Consider the following 25,958-nt stretch of genomic DNA (forward strand, 5'->3'; position numbering starts at 1 on the left):
CGGTAGCAATCTCCACTCACTCCAATTATGGCCGGAACTTTATAATCGGACTGCGTAAGAAAACATTCAGGAGAACACTATTAAGACTTCTCGAAACGCCATAGCTTCAGCTCATGCTGGTGGGTAGAGTTATTCTGTGGGACCTTTGGCGTGAAAAAAGATGCAACATAACATCTAAAAGAATTCTGCTGTGCTTTCTGCTTTCTTGCGCATTTCGCCCTCGCTTTCTCGACAGCAAAGACGACAGATTCAGTGCGTAACCAGTGTATGTCTGAATGAGTGTGGCACTTACGTTCGAAAAAAATCGCGCTATGGAATGGGCTATTTTCAAGCACAAAAAGCTGCACAGCCAAACAGAGAAGGCAGCTTTTAGGAAGACAGCGCTATGCCTAAGCAACTAGCTCAATAGCGCTTTCCGTATGTGGTAACGCATTTTTTGAAATCCACTTTCCGCTGTACATTTCCAAGGGCAAAGGCTCAAACTAAAAATACCATCGTTGTCCGACCACGTCATCTGTATTAGACAAATTCAGAATGCTTCTTTGTCCTTAATCACAAAAATGTTCTTGAGCTAGAGCTGTAATAAAAAGCAGACGGAATCTAATTGTAATGTTTGATATGTTTTTAGCGGAGCCGGCTACCCAATACCAAAGAAAGCTTCCGAAGAAAAAAAGCTTTCTCAATTCGCCTCTTTGTTCGTACGCGGTGTTTGTTGTTGTCCGGCTGTCTGGAAATTACAAAGAAATTTGTCAGGGAAATATGCAAGACGAGAGCAAATAAAATAATGCCGTCAAGGTTACTTGCGTGTGTGAAAACTTATTTCTTGTTTTTTACTTGAGCCTTCCAGTTATCTTCCATGCTCGCGCGTTGATGGGAATCCATTGCGTCGTATCCATCATGTCCACCATAACGTTACAACAGTAATGCAGGAAAAAATGTCGGAATATTTTTTTTTTTCAAACGGCTAAAGATGGGTCTGCAAAGAATAATACTTAACTAAAGGAACGCGAGCCCGAAAATTCACATGGCCTGACATTTTGCAAGTGCCGTTGTATGTGTTTGGATGTTTATTAAATTACGTTCTCCACACCACAGGCGTCCACTACGAGACAAGTAAGTATAGAAATATACGTACACCTCTTACAGCCCTCTGCACGTTCCTAACCCGGAAAATTAGTGCAAACGAAAGTAATACGCACACGGGAAGAAAAGCAAAGATAAGCGCTACTCACAACGCTTACTAAGGGGAAGGGTTTCGCATAAACATCACCTTGTCACGCACGCACGCATTGAAACTACAGAAACATCGCAAGTAAAACATGTGAATGTCAAAGGCGGTTGCACAAGAAGGCGCAATCAGTTGAAAAGTGCGAATCGCTTCAGCCGCGTTGTTTGAAGTAACGATTACCCTATGACGTTTGCGCATGCAAAGGTGGTGAAACGAGCAGTCGGTACGCTTTGCGTGGAATCGGCTCTCCGCAAATCGTGCTCGCGCACCAAATGGCGCCTAGATTTACCAGCCAAGTAGGCCGCCTTTTGGCAGCTGGCTTCCCTTTTTCGGTCGTGATTGCTGTAGCCGGGACACTACTGCAAAAAGTAACGCATGGGGACACGAACTTCAACTTTGCTCTTAAAGCATACGATGTTTCCGTATACTAGTGCGGAGAAGCCCTTCGTCAACTGCTCCATGGGCGCGGTTAATGTCATCGCGATCTACTGCGCTAAAGTGTAATCTGCCAAACTGAACGTCGCGTGAAGGACCGCTTAAAGGAGCATGCGCAAACGGTAAGCAAAAAGAAGATAAGGGCGCACGTATGGAGGCTCACGTTGCTGCGTTACTGGGTTACTGCGTTGAAGGTTTGAGGCTCTTTTTTTGGAGAGTACCGTTTTGGGCAGGAAAGTTCGTGCTTTTTCTTCATTTGCATTGGAAACCTTTTTTTTTATATAAAAAAGAACAGAGATCGCTGTATAAGCGAGCCGTCGATCGCACTTCTTGACTCAGAGTTCGAGTTATTGAGCGATCGCCTTGTACTTACACGTGTCCTACCTGCTATGTTTCTCTATTTTTATTGTGCACATGCTTAACAAGGTTATATATACGTGAAACACTTCTCGCTATTAAACAAGTGTAAGTAGCGTTCGTCTTTCTTTTCATCGTGTGGGAGTTTTTTGTTTGAAACAATGTTTCTCGTGAACAATTCAAGTCCATCTACTCCAACAATCAAGAAGTGTGAAGAAAAAGAATAATGAGTTAGAGGCGTATTTCAATTGCTCTTAAGGAATGAACTGCTGTTTATTGATTTTCTGATAAGAACATGCCATTAGCCTTTAAGTATTAACATATACTGCCTAAACTTGGAGGACAAAGAAGAAACATTAAGGAGTGCGCAGAAGAAACCGCAACGAAAAAGCAAGCAAATATGTTAGGTGTAGCGTATAAGAAACAAAACCACAGCGTTGATTAGAGAGCAAGTGTGGAATTATGGTGTGCTCTAATGAGAGAAAAAAAACTGAATTTTGCAAATGATGCATTGCATAATATAGATAGCTGGTGGTATAACAGACTAAGCGAAACGGTTCCAAGAGAAGTAAAATGCAGCCTAGAGCGAGATAAGACAGAATTTTTGATGCACTGAGCTGACTAGAAAATTCGCAGACATTGCATGAGTTCGACAGTTGCACGACGTGGGTGCCAGCAGAGCAATGGGGAATGCAGGCATCCTACTGCAGAGACCAGTGGGCTGTCAACTATGATGAGGATAAAATCGGCATTTTGAAGTTTCTTGTTCTCTGCATTTTACGGTGGTCTGGTTGATGTCTCGATTAAACGGTTAGGGGCTCGCGTCTTCTCAGAGAGAATCGACAGGCGCAATGTATTTGTGTGTATATATATTTTTCTTTGCGTGCAGTAAAATCCAGTTGTTCGCGAGCACTCGTGTTGTGTGTAGCTTTCTTCGTCTGCTGCTCCGCTCTAATTTTCGCAACAGTAACGCAGTAGCGACCGCCCACCTGTCTGTCCTATTGCAAGTAAATGTATTCGTGCTGTTACGTAGGCAGAAGATGGCGGCTAGCACAAAACCACCGCTATCTTCTTTAACGTGATCAATCCACTCCTCCACATCCTCGAAAGCGTCCCCATGGAAGAATTTTAGTATTCTTATCTGGTAAAGGACGAACTCATTCGTCACGGCTGTGGAAGAAGGATTTTACGCTCTGCTAATATATCGAACTACGATATGGAGCTCCCCATATAGCAGTTCGAACTGATTTATACGTGATCTCCAGATCCGTCAGCCTGATTGGACTTGTGCTGGGTTTCAAGACGGGGCTTGATTACTAAGCAGTGGCACGTACCTCACTTCTCGCCAGAAATTGTTACGTGGGTGGAAGACGCAGGCTATTCTCGAGGACAACTTTGTGTAGCAATGAAGCGAAGCCTACAGAGACGAAGTTCCTGCGCAAGTGTTACTGCGCTAAGTAGTCTAGCATAGTTTGACGTCGGTTTCAGTATCTTGGAACAGATAATCAGCGAAGCTTACACGAGCCAAGGTTTCGTATTTTACCAAACGCGGAGAAAAAAAGCGTAAACATAAATCCAATTAAGCGCTTAGCGGCGTATTTGCGTTGTTTTATTTTGACATAAGACCTTAAGTAAATAAAATGTTTCTTTATTCCCTGGCTCCCCAGCTTAAAGTAACGTGCACTCTTAGTCTGCTTAGCTCTCACTTCATGACCACAGTAAGCTGTCCACGCGTTTAACAAGCTATGTTAGCTAACACTATGTTTCGTTAATGACATGCCAGAAAAGAGCGTCCAGCCCACGCACTTCATCATCCGTCAATAGCAGGAGTGGAGCGTCAACTTCTGCGCCCAGTTTTGCCTCCACTTTTCCCGGGGTGTGCAAGACCGTATCAATGTGTTGACACTTATCGCCGCAAATATGTTTCCTAACACATGTGGTAAGCGAAATAAAGAAGAAGAAAATCACTGCCTTCATACTGTGCATCAAATTTGAGCTGGGAGCTTTTGCTAATTATGGCGTTTGTTTGCGCTTCTTTTGTTACAGACACGTTTCCTAATGAGGAAGGTCGTCCTGGTGGACGTGGTACGTATCTTGGATGTAGAATGTTTCGCGATATTGCAGCCATATTTCGGACATCGTGCGAGCACGAGGCTGAGCGTGCGTGGTTAAAAAATACGTGGTTTTATATGGGTGTGGAATAAAAAAATAGTGATTAAGTGATCATAACTGATAGAAGAAATAAATGTGCTCGAGAGTTTAAAGTCCTTTCACGGTTGCCATAGCAGTACAGATAGAAAAACACAGGGGAAAGTAAATGAAATCATTTGACCCATGAGTTTTGCGTCAACTCTATCGCACTGGTCTTACGGGAAGTGGAACATAAAATTCGAGGAGTTAAGGCAAAGCGCACCAGTCAGACATTTCAAGGAGTCATGAATCAGTGGATTCAGTGCGGTGGAAAGCAAAAACCACACGTCCTTTCAGCATGGCCGTTCGGCGTTATGTTCCGCCTGCTGTATACTGACAATGTTCAAGCAAATAGTTCCCATTAGCCAAGAGAATGACCGAAAGGGGCGCTGCGAGCGCCGTTCCCTTGACGTCATGGCAAGGATTCGCGCCTGTCTTCTGCTACAGTTGGGTCTGCGTCCGGGCGCCTTCTGCAGTGTTTCTGTTTGTTCGCTCTCCTTCCCTATGCTGGTGCACATTCGGCAGTCATCCTAAATATGTTTTTACAGGGTCTTCGTTCATCAAAACTTATGGAAAGAGCTTGTTTCCTAGACAACAATGTATTTATCAAAGGCAACGTTACCGTGCTGGCAAACGGAGTTCAGTCCAGATCAGTGTGGGTTTTTCGTGCGCATTTCCGCACTCTGCAGTGGTACAGTGGTAGCGCATGTGGATAATAAAAGCATTAGCGCAATCACATAGCGTAGAAGAATTAAGCTAAGCGATTATACTTGCCGCGGTGCTACAAGCATCTAACAAATGATGGCTGCATATCACTTCTACATTAAGCTTAATATTTCCTCGCAAAAACTTTATCGCTCACGACGAACTGTTCCCGGGAAAATATCGAATTTTTGGATTTATTAATAGAAACGTGCGGCAGTAGCCTGAGGACTAAACAACTAAGCAGTGTAGATTCTTCCAGTGCCGTCGGCTTTTTCAACTGCTTCTCAAAATTAAGCCATTCTTAACCGGTTACTTTTAAGCAACAGTACTCTTAAGTAAATCTAATTGAGGCTATAAGCTGTATGCCGCACACTAGAAGGCAGGTACCAGTATTTATTCGCTTTTAAGCGCTACACACTCAGTTTAACAATTTACCCGTGCTTGTGTTTTGGTTAACCGTTGTTACCTATCTGAATGGAGAAACTGACACAGATACTCGGCGCTACTTTTCGGCCGAAATGTGCCTTTTAGACCACATGACTTCAGCCAGCAAGCAGCCGAAGCTTCATTCTTTTGTCGTGTATGATGCATTGAAAATACCAGCATTCACTGAAAGAGATAAAATATCAATTGAATTTATATGAGGCTTGCGCATAGTGTCTACTCCATGAGGCGGTCATAAGACGTGGTCTTTGATGGACTTGCGGCGCCAACAGTTCTCAGTTCGCATAATTAGGCACCTTTGTGATTCACCGTTGTCATTATTGACTACATTTTTTAGACTTCGCCAAAGTCTTCGATACTCTTTCACACGCATTACATTTAACTGTCTTATGTAACCTCAACATCGGTCCAAACGTGCTTGCTTGTATCAAGTGTTTTTTGTCTAACCGTTCCCAATTTGTTTATGCTAACGAATGCTTCTCTTCCACTGGTCGAGTAACCTCTGGTATACCGCAAGGGTCGGCTTTAGGACCGTTATTATTTTAATTTATATTAATGACCTCCCTGACCAAATTCAATCATCAAATTAAGTTATTCGCCGATGACTGTTTTCTCCATCGTGTCAGTTCTAACTCTGGCGACTGCGATACTCTTCAATCCCACATTGACATAGTAACATCGTGGTGTTCTAGAAACGAAATGAAGATTAATTCTAATAAATGTAAGGTGATGCGTGTGTCCCGTGCTGTCAGAAATACCACCCTTCCTACGTACAGTATTAACAACATACCTGTAGGAAATGTTTCATCATACGAATATCTTGGTATCTACATTACACACAATCTTACATGGAACATTCATATAAACTACATTTACGGCAACGCTAATCGCATGCTTGGGTTTTTACGGAGTAATTTTTCATCGGCAACTGCAGCTGTAAAGTTACTTCTGTACAAATCCTTAGTGAGGCCGAAACATGAATATGCATGCTCCATTTTCAACCCTTCTACTCTAAAGCTTAAAAATACAATTGAATCCATTCAAAACGGAGCTGCTCGTTTTATTCTATTCAATTATTCTCGTCATGCAAGTGTCTCCTCAATGAAAGTAACCCTTGACATGCCTAACCTAGAGTTACGTCATAAATACTATCGCCTATGTGTTTTCACAAGATTTATTACACTAACGAAACACTTAAGGATGAACTAATCTCCCCGACATCATACATATCGTCACGCACGGTTCATCGTTTTAAGGCTGAAGTTCCAACTTGTCGCACCAACATTTATTTTGATTCCTTTTTACCAAGAACGACGAATGACTGGAACCGCCTCCCTGCCTCCATCCCTGCCATTTATCACGCCATGAACTTCAAGAATATTTTTAACGAATTTGTTTGTAATAATCAGCACTCGTTTCTGTAATGCCGCGGGGCCATAAGAGTATGACAATAAATAAATAAATAAATAAATAAATAAATAAATGGCATTGTCATGCTGGCGAAGAACCGTGCCTAATTACGCCCGTACCTAAAAGAAGGCCCGTGCCTGATTACGGTGCACTGAAAGCAATCTCACCTGCTATGAGTCAGCTGAACTCCTGCCGTACCTAAAATATAGTACGAAGTTCAGGAAAACATTCTATAAGATAGACTCCTTGTCCAACGTTTATTTTCCTATTTAGAATTGCATTCATTAATGGGACCCGATTCCTGCGCTTGCGCAATTGGGATACATATGGTCGGACCTTTCTGGATTACCGGCACCCTCCAAAAGACGAGTTGCACATAGTACTGTTATTGTCTGTTAATTCCTGGAAAGGAGCTCTCAGTGTTATGTCCGTTTTTAGTGCATGCGAAGTGTCTAGGAGGGCAGAACGAGCTTTGACGCCAATCACGTAATCATTAAGTGCATGTGTCCAATACTTTCATATTAGACCACACTGAGAGATAAGAATGCGAGATTTGTTTGATGATCGGTTGTTGACTAACCTTAGCCTACCATGTGTCGCAATTATGTAGTGCCTGGGATGCTGACCATTTGTCTCCTCATTCCTTTTCCCTTCATGCATGTGTCTCCCGTAATATAACAAGAAATACAAGTGCCCACGATGGATGCAAGTAAGAGCAATAATTTTTTCCCGTAGTGCTTCTTCTGCGCAATAATGAAGTCTTTCACAATTATATAGCATCTATACTGGTTTCGATAATCGCGTTGACTTTTGTAAGTGACTTAAATTAGCGGTTACTTATCATCCTTGGATATTGTCAATTTTCTTCCAATGTGGATATTCACCGCAAACCGCATGAAAATAGTGAAAAGAAGCAAGGAAGCACTGACCCTATATGCTCTCTCGTTTTGTTTAACAAATTCTGGGGCGCTATAGCGTGAAACTATTCCAAACTTTTTAATTCCAATTCTGCAATCTGCCCTCCACAATTCTTCTAAAACTTTCTTGGACCCCCCCCCCCCCCTCCCACTTCACCTGTCTGTCACGCGACTTCACGAAAACCGCAATAGCTCCATATCTGATGTGACGTGTACACACTTATTAGGCATGATTTGACCGAACAAAAAAAATAGTTATTTCTGAATCGGCGCCTTTTCGCCATTAGCCCTGGGATATTGATCGAAAGCTTTCGGCCTGAACCCGCTTCACCTTCCTGTCACGCGACGCCACAAAACTGAAAAAACTCACCGCGTCAAAGTGATGTGTACGCGTTAAAGATGCATTAATATGCCGGACAAAACAGATTTTTTTCTCTGAATAGCCGCATGCTGCCCCATTCCGAAAAAAATAAAAGATGGCTGCCGCCAATCGCTCTGGCATGACTACTTGCACCCGCCAGAAAGCATGCGTTTCTTTGCATATAAGAAATTTTTTTTGCGCCGCCGCGTGAAATTTTTGAGCATTTGGTTTACGACCTGCTTCTGCCAACTGCTTTTTCTGAGGATGCGTTTTAGCGTCATTCTTACGCTTCCGTTGCACGCCACCACGATTTGCGAACGGCCACCGCAAGCTGAGTAAGGGAAAGCGGACCATTCGCAGATGACGGCATCACCCTCTTCATCCGGTTATCGACTTTCAGCGCACTGGCTTGGTCCCATCGAATGCCTCTTCACTTAATCGTGCTCCTCATTTCTTGTGAGCCAATTAGATAAGACAAGGAGGAGGAGGAGACAAAGGAGAGGAAAGACAGGGAGGTTAGCCAGTGTAAGCACCGGCTGGCTACCCTGTGCTGGGGAAAGGGGTAAAGGGAATAAAAGGAGAAAGAAGAAGAAGAGGGAAAAAAATGAAAAAAAAAAGAAAATTCACACAGTAACGCGAAACTACGCGCTACAACGTTCAAAGGCGGTCGCACAATTCGCATGTCCTTAAAAACTTCAACAAAGCCCTTAAAGCCTTGAGTGCCGAAGCCCGTCTGGACCAATGTCCTAGAGCTTTTTCCTCTGTAAAAGGGCGATTGCCCAGTTTTGCGTGAGCGGTCGCGAACACTTTTCTTCGCACTGTGTAACGGGGACATCACAAAGGAGGTGTTCAATCGTCTCCTCGCAGCCGCAGGTGTCACAAGTAGAGCTGTCGGCCATTCCAATGCGGAATGAATAGGAGTTCGTGAATGCCACGCCGAGCCACAGGCGGCACAGAAGTGTTGCTTCCGCTCGTGGCAACCCTGGTGGTAGGCGGAGTTGCAGACGTGGATCCAATTTGTGGAGACGTGCGTTCGTGAAATTGCTGGTGTTCCCCATATTCTGTGTAAGCTCGCGGGCGAGGGAGCGAAGACTTGTGGCTGCATCAGTTCTTGACAGCGGTATGGGTATAATCAGGGCACCATCATGAGCCGACCGGGCAGCGTCATCCGCATAGATAAGACAAGCCGCTCAACGTTAGCAATGTTATTCGTTTTTCGAGCTAACAAAAGTGAACTCCTACGAAGATATGGACCTCCCGATGCTTGCGTCGGCGGTTACGCAAACATGACGTCAGGAGATTGGAATAAAACATATTGGAATAGCTTTATGTTATAGGGCACGTGCTTTCACGTTCACTGTAATTATTGAACAGTTTGCTTTTCAACCCTAAAGCTTGCGAAACAACATAGGATATTTGACGTTTCCGTAGTTTGTAATTATTTACAGAGCCGAACAGGAATTACGCAAATGGAACATCAATAATGGGTCCTTGCTTTCGTTAGGCGCTCTATTGTAAAGCTATTCCAAACTTCTCTATTCCAATTCTGCAACCAAACCTCGACGATTGGTGAAAAAATTTCGACACACCACTCACTGCGCCTTTCTTCACGCGACGTCACGAATAGAGCCAAAATGCCCCATCTGACATGATATGCGCACACTGATTATGCATAATTATACCGAACGAAAGAAAAATAATAATTAATGATTCGGCGTCTCTTTCGCCAGGAGCGAAAAAGTCGTCGAATTGGTGAAACGACCTGTTTATCCTTGTTGGCGAAAAAGGCGTCGTTTGAACGATTGCTATTTGTCAAAGGTACCTGGGCCAAGCCCACGTGCCTGTCACTCGGCGTCAAAAGATCACGAAAACTCACCACGTCGAAGTGACGTGTACGCGTTAAACACGCATTAATACGCAGAGCAAAACTGGAAGTTTTTCTGAATAAGCGTAGCCTGCCCCGTTCCAAAAAACATACAAGATGGCTGCCGCCGATCGCTGTGGCACTGGCGATTCCGAGCTGACAGGAAGCATCGATTTATTGGCGTATAAGTTATTGCGCGGTAAGAAAACGTTATTGAGCCGTTTCAGCACCTAGACGACATTGCTCTGCCAACTCTAGCTTTGCTGAGGATCCGCTTTAACGGCTTTTTAAACTTCCGTTGCACGCCGCCGCGATTTTCGACCAGCCACCGCAAAGTAAGTAAGGGGAAGCGTACCAATCGCAGAAACCGGCACCACCCTCCTCATACGGCTATCTACTTTCAGTGCGATGGCTTGGCCCCATCGACATCTCTCCATTTGAGCGTGCTCCTCGCCACTTCTCAGCGAATGAGAAAATCTCCCCAATGCAGGCAATGCTATTCGCTTTCAAAGCAAAAAAAAAGTGACATCGTATAAACAAGAAGCGCGTTTGATTGGGCATTTGAAACAACGCTGCGTGTTACCGGCCGATGCTTGCCTTGGTGGTTACGTAAATTTGACGTCAAGGGATTGGAATAAAAACAGATAGGAAAAGGTTTACGTTATAGGGCCCGTTGTGCAAGGATCTGAATAAATATCGCTGCCTTAACCTATCAAGCCTAAGGAATGGAAGAATTGAACAGTTACTCTTCCAATTAAGTCAACAGTCGATACGTGATTACTGAAGAAATGCTCATTTGCTTTATTTTTGACCCGCCTGCTATACAAATTTACAGCGTCAACTACAACAATGCGTCCCCGGCAGTGGTTCAGGATGACATCAACAATGTTTCCAGGTCGGTGAAAACCTCGTAACTCACAGTGCTCACTTTTTATGTGCCGAAATGCATGTGCAGACAAACATGAATAAAAAAAATAGTGCGAAGCGAAATACACCAATTTCCGAATGATACAGATACAACGATTTAGGGTAAGCTGCTAATGTCATCCACACTACAGCAAAGTCAGCGTAGTAAATTTTTACGAGATCAAATATCCCTTATTCGGACTTATTAATACTGCAGACATTGTATGGAGCCTGATTTCATCGCAGAACGTTGTTACCAAAGAGAAGCGCTTCGAATGCTTAGTTCCTTTGTTTGGTTTTATTTTTAGCGCATTATACCACGAGAATAATTGAAGCCTCCAATAGCCACTTACACACCGTTAACTAGGCCGGTATTTTGTAGCGATGCCTTTTCCGATTCTATGCTTTTTCAGCCTTTTCGCGCTTGGCCAGTGGTCAGAGCGACGGTCTGCCCTCGTTATCAACGGGATCAGGCGGCCGTGTGTGGTGGATGATAAGAATAGCATAGAATAAGGCATAAGGCATCGCTACAAAATAGCGGCCCTAGTGAAATTCGCTAGAACATCCACTATCCTTTTAAACAGCCCCTCTTCTTGCTCAAGAAGCCAGAAATCCCTTGTGTCCATCAAAATATCTTTTTGAACTGGGAATGCAGTGTGTCATTCTGCCGACAGCAGCACTTGGGATGAAGCCGACGAAATGAAGAGAGGAAACGGGATGCGGGTCATGGCAACACAAATGACGCACCCTGTCGAACTAGTCAGGGTGGTGTCCTACACTAACTCGCCAGTTACTCTGCGTTATCTAATTACCGGCCGCCTTAATTGCATCACAGTTGGACAACGTAGTGTAGGAGCGACTCCTGCGATATCGTAGAGGCAAAGATTGTATCGCCGAAGGTTAGAATAGCAAAAAAAAACTGTAGCTTTACTGATAAGCGCGCTTGCCAATTGTCGACACTGTCGTACGAAAAATTTGCACGACACCCATGCGAAATGGAGGGGGACGGGGCATAACATTGCACTCGAAAGCAATGAGCGCCACCGAAAATATTTACGCTTTGCGCGCTGTTTCGAAACTGTCTGCCGTCAGAAAATGCGCAAAAGCAAAGGAAACAGGAGTTTATTTTTTAACACCCGCGCGGTAACGTATTTGCTTTGCAACACGGACTGTCGTACGGCGTATAATAGTTGATAAAATATGTGCCGGCCTCCTTCGTGATGGAGCTGCATAAGTTGCCGCTGAAACTTGTTTTGCGCATCTAACCGTCTCTGGGCTGCTCTGACCAGCATCCTGGCTCCTCTCAACACTTTCACTCTTGTGGTCTTTCTCCATGCACATAGCCACATCAGATGATGAGCATCAGCTGAAAACACGGGGGCAGAACACTTTTGGCGCTTCACGTGCTCTTCAGGGTCTGCACCCCAGGTCTAGATAAGGAAGGTGCAATGGTCGCCACGGCCTCCACCCGAGTTGAGGCTGAAGGGTCCTCCGTTACGCTTCCTTAACCCATGTCATTGCGAGCAATAATACAAACTCATGAGTAAATTGGCAACGCTTGTCACCCTCTGCTTCACTGTGTATGCATTTATTTCTGCTCAGGAAGCCTTGATGACCACCGTGAGCGATGTAGAGTAGACACAGGACTTAAAAGAAAAGTTTTTTTTACACATGATATGCGTGAGTCCAACCCGACCACGTGAACTAAAAGATCATGAAAAAGTATGTACAATGTTATTATACGCGTGACAACCTTTTTACTCAGCTTGAGTTCTCACATCTTTCTAGGTCTTAGCCCGACACCTGTCTCGTCACATAGCTCTTCTCAGACTGGAGCTGGGACACCTAGCAGCAAGGACAAGTTTAATACCAAGAGGATATCGCTTGTCAGCACGGCTACGGCACATGCGAAATCGGAGATTACGGCAAGACACCCCACCACTGCAGCCGCACGGACAACAGCGGTGCCTAGGACCAAGAAAACTCCGAGTACAACCACGCGTATCGCATCGTCATCGACGTCGACCTTGTCATCAACGACAACCACAACTACAACCTCGACTACTACTACCACTACTACAACGACTACTACCGTGGCTACTACTACTACTACTACTACAACGACTACTACTACTACTACTACTACTACTACTACTACTACTACTACTACTACTACTACTACTACTACTACTACAACGACGACGACAACGTGTAAGTACAATCAGCTGAATGCTAAAAAATTCGCACTCCTTGTTTCCGTATTGCCGTTGTATTGCCCTATGCGCAACCGGCGTCATTCCTCGTTTATTCATGTTGGAAAGACCTACTCGTAACTTGTTTGTCATTACTTTTGAATTTGTACGGCTTTTTTTTTTATTCAAAGGAAGCTTGTATTGGTTCACGTGGCATTGTCGTGGTTAAGCACAAAAAAAAAAACAGTTGCTCCCAGAGCAGAGCAGCTGCGGAAAAGGGCGGTTTGATGAGTTCACAGCTGGACCGGCACCGGAGCGCGAGTCGTTAGCAAGGATTCCAGCTGCATAGGCGCGCGCTCACGCCACGCGCGCAACCAATCAGAGCCGTTTCGCGAGGGAAAGGGCAGAAAATGGTTTCGCGCGCGCTGCACCAGCTTCGTTTCCGTTCAGTTCAGTCTCGGAGAACGAATGGGACGACGACGCCTTGTGCGAACAACTGTGGAAGGGGCAACCTCCGACAAGTGGCTGCGAGAACTCGCTGTTGGCACGCCTATGCAGCCGTTAATGGTTAATATAGTCCGACTTAGCGTCAGCGCCCACACATTCCGTCATGTTGGCGAGAGCAGCAGCGTCTATAGTACGACCGATGGTTGGACGCAATAGCGCAGCCAATGCAACCGGACGCGGACAACGCGCTCCGACGCGCCCGGCCTCGAGCGATGCTCGCCCGCGCGCCGATAACGTCGTACAATAAACGAACCTTGAGAGCCACCCGAGCCTAGCCAACCTGACAGCAACGCAAAAATCTCTAGCTGAGGGAGCGGGAGGCCTAAGCGATCCGGCACCGTTACCTGTAAGTTACTTAAGTGCGAAGAAGGTCAGGTGCACAAAAGACAAGCTTCGCTTAGCCCCGTTAGCCGGTAGGGAAAGGGTTCCTCTTATTTTTTATTATAGTATTCCTCAATTATCAATTTTAGGAGCTACGGTCCTATAGAGAGTACTTAAGGCAGCACTCCGTGTTGTAAGTGCCGATCACCTGCCTTACAACACGGAGTGCTTCATCAAGCTGAATGAGGCTGTGGGCCCCATGATCTTCAGTGTCATTGATTTCGCTCGTCTTCCACGCTTTTGTTTTTTTGGTTGTACTCACGTGAAACAACCTATACTTACCCTAGTCACGTTGAATTGAATGAAATCGGCTTGAATTCGTATTTTTTTTGAAAGCCTTCTAAGTTTTATATGGCCAGTTTCCGTGCCTCATGAGGCAAACGAAAAAGGCAGAAAACCGGCAAAAAGTGTCATGTATTTCTAGGCCACCTCCTGCGGCGTCTTTCTGGACACGCAGGCACTTTTGATGTTATTGGAATTAAATCAGTTAAAGCGAATTTATGAAATGCCTGCTCTGCTTCGTTTCCTCAATGCTCTAGAATTGGGAACCGCACGTTGCCAACGTGAAAATACGTGGTTGGCGCCTTTAATGGGAGAACAGTCTGTAGCAACATGAGTGCTTGCTTTCTTCTGTCGCGACTGAATCGTTGTAGTTGGACCATATCTTTTTTCGAACACCGAAACACACGCCTAGGTGTTTAAGCTTAAGCGGCTTAAGTTAAGCCACATTACAAATTTTGTAAAAGTCTTCTAGAGTTCTCAGATTTGTCACGTGGAACCGGCTTAGCACGGTAAACTTTCAATTCAGTTTTTAAAAGATAATTGCGCTTCACGTAGTGTTTCAGTTTGCCTCCAGCGTAAATTTTGAAGATAATGTTCAAGGTTCTTACACACTTCTTCCCTAGGTCGACCGATGGACCCAAGTTACGTTAGAAGAGGTAAGTGATGTTAATATACAATATATCTACATAGGTTAGTCGGCCTCGTGTTAACTATTTTGTACTAGTACTATCTATGCGAAGCCAGAAGAAGGCAATACAGAAGATATAAAAAATAACCTACATCGGATTTGCGATATATCCCTGCATTTTAGGTTTCACTGTGAATGAACGGGAAAGTAGATAAACCTCGTAGCATGGTTCACTAATAGTATTAAGCAGTGTCATTATTATAGGTATTGCGTGTATTAACTATACATCTAACATTATACAAGCTGTTAAGCGGAAGCCTTGGCTCCGGTGCTCCTATTTAAATGCATGTGCACGGAAAATTCGTTTTTCTCGGACACCACTGCACGAAATTTGGCGGTTTGTCGCATGTAAAAGAGAAATTTAATATCTAGTGACTTTGTTTATTTTTTTATTTGTTTAGATGGTCAATGTTTTATTAGGAATTGGCAAAAATGGGAAATTTTCAGTAAACAAGACTATCAAGTTTACAACTGTAACTGATCAATGAAAAATGATATCACATTTGAGTAAGTTGCATACAATAGTACATGTAAACGAACAAAATTCATATGTTAGACATGAATCTAAAAAAAATGTTATAATATGAAAATACAGCTTTTAAAGAACCCTTGTACGCAACGCAACAAAATCACATAAGATATAGAATGACCCGCCGTGGTTGCTCAGTGGCTATGGTGTTGGGCTATTGAGCATGAGGTCGCGGGATCGAATCCCGGCCACGGCGGCCGCATTTCGAGGAGGGCGAAATACGAAAACACCCGTGTACTTAGATTTAGGTGCACATTAAAGAACCAAAGTTGGTCGAAATTTCTGGAGTCCTCCACTACGGCGTGCCTCATAATCAGAAAGTTGTTTCGGCATGTAAGACACAATAACTAAATAAAAAAATGATATAGATTACATATAGAATTTGTCCGCTTTCAATGATCCAATGAGTACCGTTCATACAACCGCGTTGTGTGTTCTTGATACAGAGCTAATATTACGTAAACTTCGTGATTTTATCTTTTTTCGAGCTTTCCGATTTTGAAAACATTTTTAACGAAATTCAGGCCCTAAATCAAAATTCCGCTTCAAACAGTTACGAGAATTTAACTTTCGCTCTCAAACTGAACGAATTTCAATAAAATCGGTCCAGGGATTTCCTTAGAGAAGAATTTTTGCGTTTTACATGTATTTGAATAGGCCGCCGCGGTGTTGGGTCCCAGCTAAAGCTTCCTCCTAACGAAACTGGTACAATATATAACTATAATGCCTACGGTGTTCGGTCACCAGTCTTCTGCCCCTAGGATAAGTTCTGCACTAATTATCCGATTATTTAGAAAATAACAAGGAAATAGCTTTAAAATTACATTAGCGGGCATGATCTTTATGGGAAATCTAGTTTTGTGTTCAATTGCATAGATCGCGCTGTTCCACTTTATGCTTTGTTTAAATATTTTTTTCCACGCTTTGTACGCGTTGAGCGAAATCAGAAAAGTGCCGTACGATTCCGCGCCCGTGCGCGGCGCCAGTGGCGGTGCCAATGTTGATTTCAAGAAACTAAATCAAGGTCATCGATTGACCTCTGCAAGCGTGCGGAAGCGGCACGCTGTCGCTGTTGGCTTTAACGTGCCGCAAGGTGTCTGTTCCGCGTGGCGTTTACCGCGTGTATGCGATGACCAGACGGTTGTCGAGGTTCGGAAATGATCTGAGCAAGTTCACTTCAATCGGTTTCGGGGGCCGATGGGGATATGCAGCGTGAGCTCGCAATCACGGGGCACTTTAATTATTTCGCTCATTATGCATAAAGCTAGCAAGAAAAGTAATTATTGAGGACACAGTGCGACGAAAACGACCGCATGACATCTTTTTTTCAGGACACAATAACAGATTCTATTAAATGGAAAATCAAACATTCACCGGTTCAGAGCAATCGCTACAAAGGAAACCCTTCACTTCACTTCACTTCACTTTATTACTTTAAAGACGCCAGTTAGAGGGCATTACATAAGGGGTGGGTTTACAAATTAAGGTTACAGAGAGTGTTCTTCGTGACAAACAAATGTAGTTAAGTTGTCCGCAAAATTTGATGAACACGTGATGGCTGCCATGTCACGGGGAAGGCCATGCCAGTCCACTGCTGTGCGAAGAAAAAATGAGGCCGCAAAAGTAGTGGTGCGAGCAGGTGCGCGTGCGATTGAGTAAGGAGGGGAGGTACGGGTAGATATGCGCGCCGGTGGGATGATATACGGTTCTTGATTGAGGGAACTGTGAAATAAGTTGTGAAACAAAGATTAGCAATATCAGTTTTACGTTTTAGGGATGATATGCTTATGTCGTATGAATATGAAGAATGGCTGAACCTAGAGGCACGATCGTGTGCAGATTCTAGTTCGTTTCTTAAGTATACCTGGTGCGGGCTCCAGATGGGCGCTGCATATTCTAGTTTCGATCAGATGAGTGATTTGTACGCGAGAAGTTTTATGTCTGATGGTGCGTGACGCAAATGGCGCTTTAAAAAACCGAGGAATCTGTTCGCAGATGATATAATATTGCTGATGTGTGCGTTCCATGAAAGGTCAGAGGATAAGGTAACGCCTAGGTATTTGTATGATTGAACTTGTTCGACCATGAAGTGAGATATTAGGTATGAGAATGATAAGGGACGAAGCTTCCGGTGAAAGGAAACGAGCTTGCATTTAGTGGGATTAAGCTTCATTAACCAAATGTCACACCACTGTTGTACAAGGTTCAGGTCGTGTTAGAGTGCAGTTTGATCAGAAATCTTCATAATTGTGCCATAAATGACACAGTCGCCGGCAAATAAACGGATATGGGAGGATACATGTGCAGGCAGGTCATTAATATATATGAGGAATAAGAGGGGTGCGAGTACAGATCCTTGGGGGACGCAGGATGTTACAGGGAGAGAGCTGGAACGGCTATTTTTATTTGAAACAAACTGGGAGTGTTTGTTCAGAAATGCTGTGATCCATGCGAGAAGGTTAGGGTGCTTATTCAGCTGGGAGAGTTTTAGTATAAGGCGTTTATGTTGTACTGTATCGAATGCTTTTGCGAAGTCGAGAAAGATTGCATTGGTCTGAAGGTTCAGGTCGAGATTAGAATGTAGATCATGAAGAAATATAGCAAGTTTGGTTTCACAAGATAAAGATTTACGGAATCCGTGCTGGGAAGGATGAAAAAAATTGTTAGTGTTAAGGAAATGCTAATGTGAGATTATATGACGTTTTCCATGATTTTGGATTGGACGCTTGTTAAAGAAATGGGGCGGTAAGTTAGGGGAGATTGTTTGTTTCCTGATTTGTGGACTGGAATAACCTTGCCCTCTTTCCAGTCGTCTGGTAAAATTCCTGTTTTGAGTGAAAGTGAGAAGAGCATTGAAAAATACACTGCAATAATTTCTTTGGTATTTTTTGACAGTTTTGAGTTAATACCGTCGACACCAGCCGATGATGAAAGTTTTAATTTGTCAATGATGGATGAAATGCCTGTGACAAAAATTTGAACAGGGGCCATCATTGGTAGTATCGGAGTAGGTGGTGTTGGAAGAGGCAAGTCGGCTTCTTCAGTGAACACGGATGAAAACGCGATGTTAAAGGTGTCAGCACAAACAGCGCAGCTCAGAGTTTCGTCTTTATCGTTTCTAAGTGTGACGTCATGTGTTCGTTGCGGGTTTATGACTTCCCAAAATTTTCTAGGATTAATTTTTAGAATTGGATAAGTCATTATGATAAAATCTCTCTTTCGCTTTCTGAATTGCAGTATATTAAGCGTCTTCCGCAGAACAGTACCGGTCCCATGCGCTCGGACTTCCATCACACTTCGCAGTACGAAAAAGTCGCTTTTTATTATTTGCGACTCTATTTAAGTTTTTACAGAACCATGGATTATTATTATTCGCAAGAAAGCTCACCGGGGGAATAAATTTATTAGTCAGGTCAGTAATTTTGTCCTTAAGCACTAGCCAGTTATCACTGATAGAACGGGAACCGAGTTTGGATTGGAAAACAGGCAGAAAATCTCGTAATTCATTATTAATTGCTTTATAGTTAGCCTCATCGTACAAGTGAATTGTTTTGCGGAAGACGGGACGTGTTTTGGGGACGAAATCAAAAGTGGTATGAATGAATACACGACAGATTTTAAGCTTTCGGGGCTATTCGTTAGAACAAGGTCGAGAATGTTTGAGGATTCACAAGTGACGCGCGTCGGTTCTGTTACTTGTTGGGTGAGGTCAAAGTTGAGACAAACATTTATAAATTCGCTTGCTTCAGTATTTCCTGAAGTTGGTGAAGCCGGATTGAGCCGATTAATGCTGGTGAAGTTGAAGTCACCATAAAGGAGGATGAGTGCATTGGGGTGTTCTTTAGTAAGCTGGAATAATATTTCACTAAGTTCGAGGGCGAAATCTGGATCAGTTGGAGGGGGCCTGTAGCATACACCGAGTATTATTGCTTCGGGAGGGGCACGACACATTACCCATAGTGATTCCAGTTGCGAAGATGTACTGGTTAGGGAGCATGATAGTTCTTTGTTAGTGGCGATGAGTACGCCTCCGCCACGTTCATTTTTGCGGTCGTGGCGAAAAATGTTAAAGTTCAGCAAGTCAATCCGTATCTGAAATGTCGTCAGTGAGCCATGTTTCTGTTAGTATCAATATGCTACTGCCGGTTGATTGCACTACATTAGACAGGACCACGCGTTTGGGAAGAAAACTACGTATGTCAGTATAAAGTACAGAAAATGAAAGATTCGCTCTTGGGCATTTACGCTGCTGATCGCGTGGTTGCTGACGGTGGCATGATCCCTATGATACGGCTCTTACAATGCCTGCTGCCGTGTCAAAGATACGTCGCTGGGCTCCGGTATGCAATGTTTTGAAATGTAATGAAAATAGTGCGGATTTGCTCCTAGCAAAGGTAATGAGCTGTTTTCGGGCAGTTGAACTGGATGCTTGAAATCTTCCACCCATGACCCATTACTATTATGTCAAACTCTTGCCTTTGCTTCGAGTTGTTGACAAATTCGACTTAGCCCTAACATCTGCTCGCCGCCAGGTTAGATCAGATGGTAGAGCGATTGGCCCGAAAAGGCGTTGGTCCCGGGTTTGAGTCCCGGAGCAGGACGAATTTTTCAACTGCGAGGCTTTTCTTTCAAGCAACCTGTATGGGTTTTCTTTGTAGCAATTGCTACGAAAGGGTGGATGTCTGATTCCCTTTATTAATTATTTCTTTCCACCTTGCGGGTTTCCGCAGAACAATTATGCCAGTCACAGATTTTCCGTCGGAAGCAAGCCGCAATCGAACATTGAAGTTCAATATTGCCACACCCAATACGCGGAAAACCGGTAGTGATGGTGAAAAAGAAAGAGGCAGTCTACGTTTCTGGGTCGACTACCGTTAAGCTGAGCAGGGTGACAAAGAAAGACGCATACCCGTCATCGCGTGTTGACGGTTCTGTAGTGAGGCTGAGGCATATCCGCTACTTCTCGTCGATGGGCCTGAAAAGCAGCTATAGGCAAATCGAGGTCGACGATAGAGACTCAGAAAGACAGCTTTTTAACGCCTGACGGGCCTTACGAATTGGCGGCCCTGCCTTTCGGTTTATGCTCAGCTTCAGCAACTTTTCAGCGACTCTTGGATACAGTTCTGTCAGGCCTGGAATGGCTGACCTATTTAGTATGCCTCGATGACGTCATAATTTTTTATACGTTCGAGGAATTTTTATACGTTGTACAAGTGGTACGCTCCGCTGGCCTAACACTGAAATCAGAAAAGTGGTCCTTTGGTTTCGAGGAACTCCAGTGCTTAGGCCATGTTGCGAGTCATCAAGGTGTCCGCCCTGACCCCGACAAGATCACGGCTGTCAGGCGTTTCCTAGGCCTCTGCGTGTATTACCGAATATTTACTGCCATTCTTTTTTCACATATAGCTTCGCCGTTAGCGCGCCTTACAAGAGAAGACGTTGCCTTCGTATCGGGCGGCGAAGAACAAGCAGCGTTCAATGATTCCTGACAGCGCCTGCAAACGCCTCCTGTGCTGGCTCACTCTGACGAGGACGCTCCTACCGCGATTCATACGGACGCTAGCAGTGTGGGTCTCGACGCTGTGCTCGTGCAGTGCAAAGACTCAGCCGAGAACGTCAAGAATACGCAAGCAGGACGCACTCACATGCCGAGTTTTATTACTCAACCACAAAAATGAATGCGTTACAGTGGTATCGGCAGTTATGAAGTTTCGCCCGTATCGTTATGGCCGTTCTGTCAGCGTTGTCAGCGATCATAGCTCACTTTGCTGGCTGAGGAACTTGAAGGATCCGTCTCGTCGACTAGCACGGTGGAACCAGAGGCTTCGAGAATGTGATATGACACAGGTGTACAAGTACGGAAAACAACATTCCGATTCCGACTGCTTTTAAGGTCACCGATTGAGCAGGAACTTAAAGATGATGATGTAGACGGGGTTTCTATAGGAGTTCTGCAGACGGCCTAGAGAGGGAAGAGAGGGACTTCGTTCTGCTAATTGATTTTCTAGAAGGACAGATTAAAAGAGCGCCTAAAGGATTTTCAGGAAGATTGCCTTCATTCTTCTTCCGTAATAATGTTCGCTACGCGAAGAACTTGTCTTCAAGCGGAAGCAGCCACCTGCTTCTTGTCTAAACGCCTATCAGTCGTGAGGTCTTGCAAGAGTGCCACGACGAACCGACCTCTCGCCACCTCGGCTAGACGCAGACACTTGCGTGCATTCTAAAAACAAAGAGAGTTCCGGGCACTCCTTTGAGGGAGTAACTGCTTGTCCAATATTTCACTCTCTTTTTGAGAGTAGATCGACCTTCTTTGGGAGAGAGTAGGTCAACCCCTCCCGACAGAGATTTGTTACTCCACCGCAAGGGCATGCTAGTACTCTTCCGCAGCGTGCTAACACTCTCCCCGCAGTGAGTGCTAGTACTCTTCCGCAGAGTGCTAACACTCTCCGCACAGGAGTAATAGTACTCCCGCAGACCGAGTGCTTCTACTCCTCAAAACTGAGTAGTTCTACTCCTCCTAGCTGAGTGTTTCTTCTCCCCCAGACAGAGTGCTTGTAGTCGTTCAGAATAGAGTGCTAGTACTCTTCCCAATAGTGTGAAAGCACGATGTAGATTCATGTTCATATTAGAAGGGATTCGCAATACTTACATGTGGGGAAAATTTGATTCCTTGATGAGCAGTTCCTGCACTTATGCTTGGTGTATGAGGTGTATTTTGTAGTCGCCGAGTTACTCAAATGAAGCATTTTCTCTCTTAAAAGGTCAAACTCTTCATTGATCAGTCACCAGACAAACTGAATAATAATTTGTGAAACATGCTGACAAACACATAAATCAGATTACAATGATGCCCATGACATTAGAACACATCTTGTAATAAAACAGAAGTATATTCTCTAAAGTTTCATCAGTATTACAGTATAAATATACTTTAGTTTCAATTGGCTCCTTCTTTTCAAAAATAATGTATACAAAAGAAAGTTAAACAGAACAAACGGGTCCAAACAGACAAAGTATTGACACTATAGCCGAAGAGAAATATGCGCCACATTACTGACCAGCAAACGCTTTTCTGGCACAAAGCACGTGCACTTATATGGCAGAGGTTACCAGATGAGCTGCTATGCATGGGGCTGGTAATGTAGATAAATAGTACAAGAAACTTCTTTTGTGTGTCATATTCTAAGGCAGCAGCTCATTTGATAACGTCCTGTACAGCGTATGGGTGTTCGTGACTGACAGTACAGTGCATTTACAGACGTGTTGTATAATCCTATGTGAAGCCGCAGGTCTAGCTAGCATTGCTTATATTTCACATAAAGTTATTCATGTATGCGCTGCACCCCATTGTTTCCAAGCGTGTCTTCTCATGGTTCTGCAGCAATATCCTGCCCGGTCTCAAACTGGTACAGAGGCATATTATATTTCTTAATCGGTTCGCCTCCTCATGAAAGTAGTTTCCTCGTGGTGTTGGGATTCATCCGTTACACTTCCTCACAAATAAATAGAATTAAATTTACAATATTATATAGTGTGTAGCAAATAAGTATAAAGCTGCAAGGTGCATTAGCATTAAAATCTTGCGCATCAAATTTCCTGTCATATATGGCAGCTTTTCATTCCAATTAGGGTAAGAATGATGTACTTCGGAGGAACAGCTTTCATATTTACATGATCAAATAATTGTTACTCATTGAATACGCAATCTAAATAAAGCGTAGCATGGCTTCAGATGTGAACCAAAATAAGATGTGATGAATATGATGCATCACTGGCGACATAAGCATAAGTACAGGCACGAAAAAGACAAACAAAGAAGCAAAACATAAATCGAGAATGGCACCATCCTGTTTCCCATATCCCTTCAATGCACGTGGATTTTGCATGGGACAATGCATATACTTGTACAATAAAGCAACTACCTGAAACCCCAATTTTTTTTCCTGCTGATGTGGTTAAGATGCACTAAAGTAAGAAAAATTATTGCACTTCACAGAATCTTAGTCTCAAAACAAGTACATTTGTGTCTAGGAGGATTAATACATCGCCTCACTGTGCATTCTATCTTAAGTCCAGAAGAATAATGTCTACAGAAGCCATGAAACTAAAGGGCTTTTGCTTAACACTATATGTTCACATCGGCCAATGGACGAACAAGTCTTCTACTTAGACGCTCTCAGTTCTTAGCATTGAATGCATCTCTACCTCTACTAGCATACTTGGCTGGCGAGCTGATTAGAGAAACCACAATTTTACATTTTTTAAATAATTTTCAATTCCAAATGACTCTCCGGCTTCTAAGACGCAATGTTTTCACCACAGTGCACACAGATAATGGCCCGAATTGCTCCTTGCTTTCGTTTCGGGAGGCACGAGCGGTTCTACTGAACTGGTTTCGTGAGCATGCACGTAAATGATAATGACTTCTTAAACATGGGATTATCTCCTCCAATGCTTGCCGTCTCTGGAACCTAAAAGGAAGCCATTATTTTAAAATTAGGTGTAAAAATAGATAAAAAGGAAGACATCAAAATCTGCCTGCTTCATGTTAGCATTTAAAATAGAGAATCAGTGGTTTGTATTTGCACCCTTGCATTCACGTGCTGTTAAATGTAAGGTATTAAAGCTGGTAAATGTATGTAAGCACCTAACCAAGCATCAGCTGTTGCCTTTTATAGTGAACACAGGCACCAGCCTTATTGCAAGTATGTATCATGTCACTGAGCAAATTTGCAATTTCATTGTACCACTATTTTTATCGCATGGATATATCTGGTGAGAGAGGCAAGACAAAAAGTCACTTCTCACAAAACTAATCAGCTTTTTTTAAACATGTTTCTAACTTTACAATGACACTTGCTCCCATGTGTTTGTCTTCAGAGACCACACATGATTTTGGCTTTCGCATCGGAGATATTACATAAGTATACCATGTTATGATGACTGCTAGCACATGATAATTTTTATCTTGGTTTGACATGCTGTATTTTGATTTTGTTGACATTTAGTCAAATGGTACACCCAATGCACCCACATTCTAGTTTTCTTGTCCAAATTCCATCGCAGTGTACTTTGATTCTTTGGCGTGCGCTCCTCTGCACTACGGGAAGCTGAGCTGGGCCGGGCTGTTTGACATCCTCGTGTCCTTGCGACTGCCTTCTTGCGTTATATAAAGCGGGTGCCTGAAAAATATCGTGTGCAAAAGTCAACACGAGGACGTGGTGCAAACAACATCAAGGCAGTCAAGGTCATGGCACTAAAAGAAAGTCTTAGCTCTTACTCTTTCTACTGAAATGCATGCGAAACATCTAAATGACTGCAACAGTCAACTGCTTAGCTAACATCCATTTTTGGATTTAAACAAAAAAAAAACGAATAACCGACAGTTCGTCCTCGTTCGGCACCAACGTTAAAATACTCCTGCTAGTAAATAGAATATTGGTCATTGTGAGATGTCATAGGTCTGTCATTAGTCCGGTGTGTCGCAAACACCACTTGTGACGCATCCTAAGCACGTGCCCAGTGTGCGTCCCCCACCATCTCTGGTTTTGCCACTGTTCAAGCCATAATTTGAGAATCATATCTGCAAACTAGATGTTCAGTAGGGATGAAAATATGGTCCTCCAGTTCAATGGATGTGACGATGGGCCTATAAGAAAGGGCAACAATGCTTGTTATGGGAAGCTTTCCCACATTTCAATAAGAACAAGAAAGCTCACTCGGGCCTGGATCTAAGCCTACTAAAAGGCATGGACTTATTTTCACTTATGAGGTGCGCAGTGTCGTTCATTTTGAGACTGGACTACTGCTGCAGTTTTAAATCTAGCATTTAACATTCTTGAAGGCATGTAAAAGTTGCAGTTAGACCGCAGTTTATAGTTTATTAGACCAACTCTTTGTTTTGTGCACGACAGACGACTGGTAACACGGAATTGAAGCAACGTTTTAGTTTTTACATTTTATTCCTCTACTAAAAATATTAGAGCGAAAAACACAGTTTGAGCTGCCATGCAGTAGCAAGATGCACACACAACGCTTGTAACCCCAAGAGCAAGTGTGCTTTAGCTGTTCATATGACATAACTCTGCAACGCCAACTCTTATTAGCAAATGCACTCGCATGTACAAATCAATAAGCGTACGAAATGCGCCCCTGCAATTGTAATTCCACACAGCCGCCGGTATGTTTGATGCCGATGCATAATTCGCTGCTCGACAATTCACCGAGTTCGTAGACATAAGAACCCTTTCATATTCGCACCGGGCTCAAAAACCCCAACAGGAGACATAAAATCAGACATATACTCACACCATTTCAATACATGAGCAAAAACAGTTGTCTTAGGGCTAAACCCTACGAGAGCGACGGCGACGAGCGATGGCTTCGAGCGACGGGCCGTCGCTTGAACAGATCCCTCGGTTCTGGTAATCTAGAAAGCGTCGCTCGTCTCCTGAAAGTCCTATGGGCGACTAGCCAATAGCGCGAAGCCGGAACTGGATGTATGTACATCGCTCAAACACTACCGATTGTCGCGCGGAACGAGCAAACGATTGAATTGTTTG

At 43.8% G+C, this 25,958-nt stretch overlaps 1 protein-coding gene across 1 annotated transcript in view; it reads left to right on the forward strand.

Moving 5' to 3' along the window:
* The window catches only part of LOC135905632 (uncharacterized), an 86,076-nt gene that overhangs the window by 12,743 nt on the left and 47,375 nt on the right, over positions 1–25,958 (forward strand). Inside the window, exons 4-9 of the mRNA XM_065436591.1 lie at positions 1,096–1,113; positions 4,067–4,105; positions 7,452–7,478; positions 10,747–10,806; positions 12,606–13,028; positions 14,803–14,835. Of these exons, the coding sequence (XP_065292663.1) occupies positions 1,096–1,113; positions 4,067–4,105; positions 7,452–7,478; positions 10,747–10,806; positions 12,606–13,028; positions 14,803–14,835 (600 nt within the window). The remainder of the gene's footprint in view (positions 1–1,095; positions 1,114–4,066; positions 4,106–7,451; positions 7,479–10,746; positions 10,807–12,605; positions 13,029–14,802; positions 14,836–25,958) is intronic.

Source organism: Dermacentor albipictus, chromosome 1 (genome assembly GCF_038994185.2).
Source record: "Dermacentor albipictus isolate Rhodes 1998 colony chromosome 1, USDA_Dalb.pri_finalv2, whole genome shotgun sequence".
In the NCBI taxonomy this organism is placed as follows: domain Eukaryota; kingdom Metazoa; phylum Arthropoda; class Arachnida; order Ixodida; family Ixodidae; genus Dermacentor; species Dermacentor albipictus.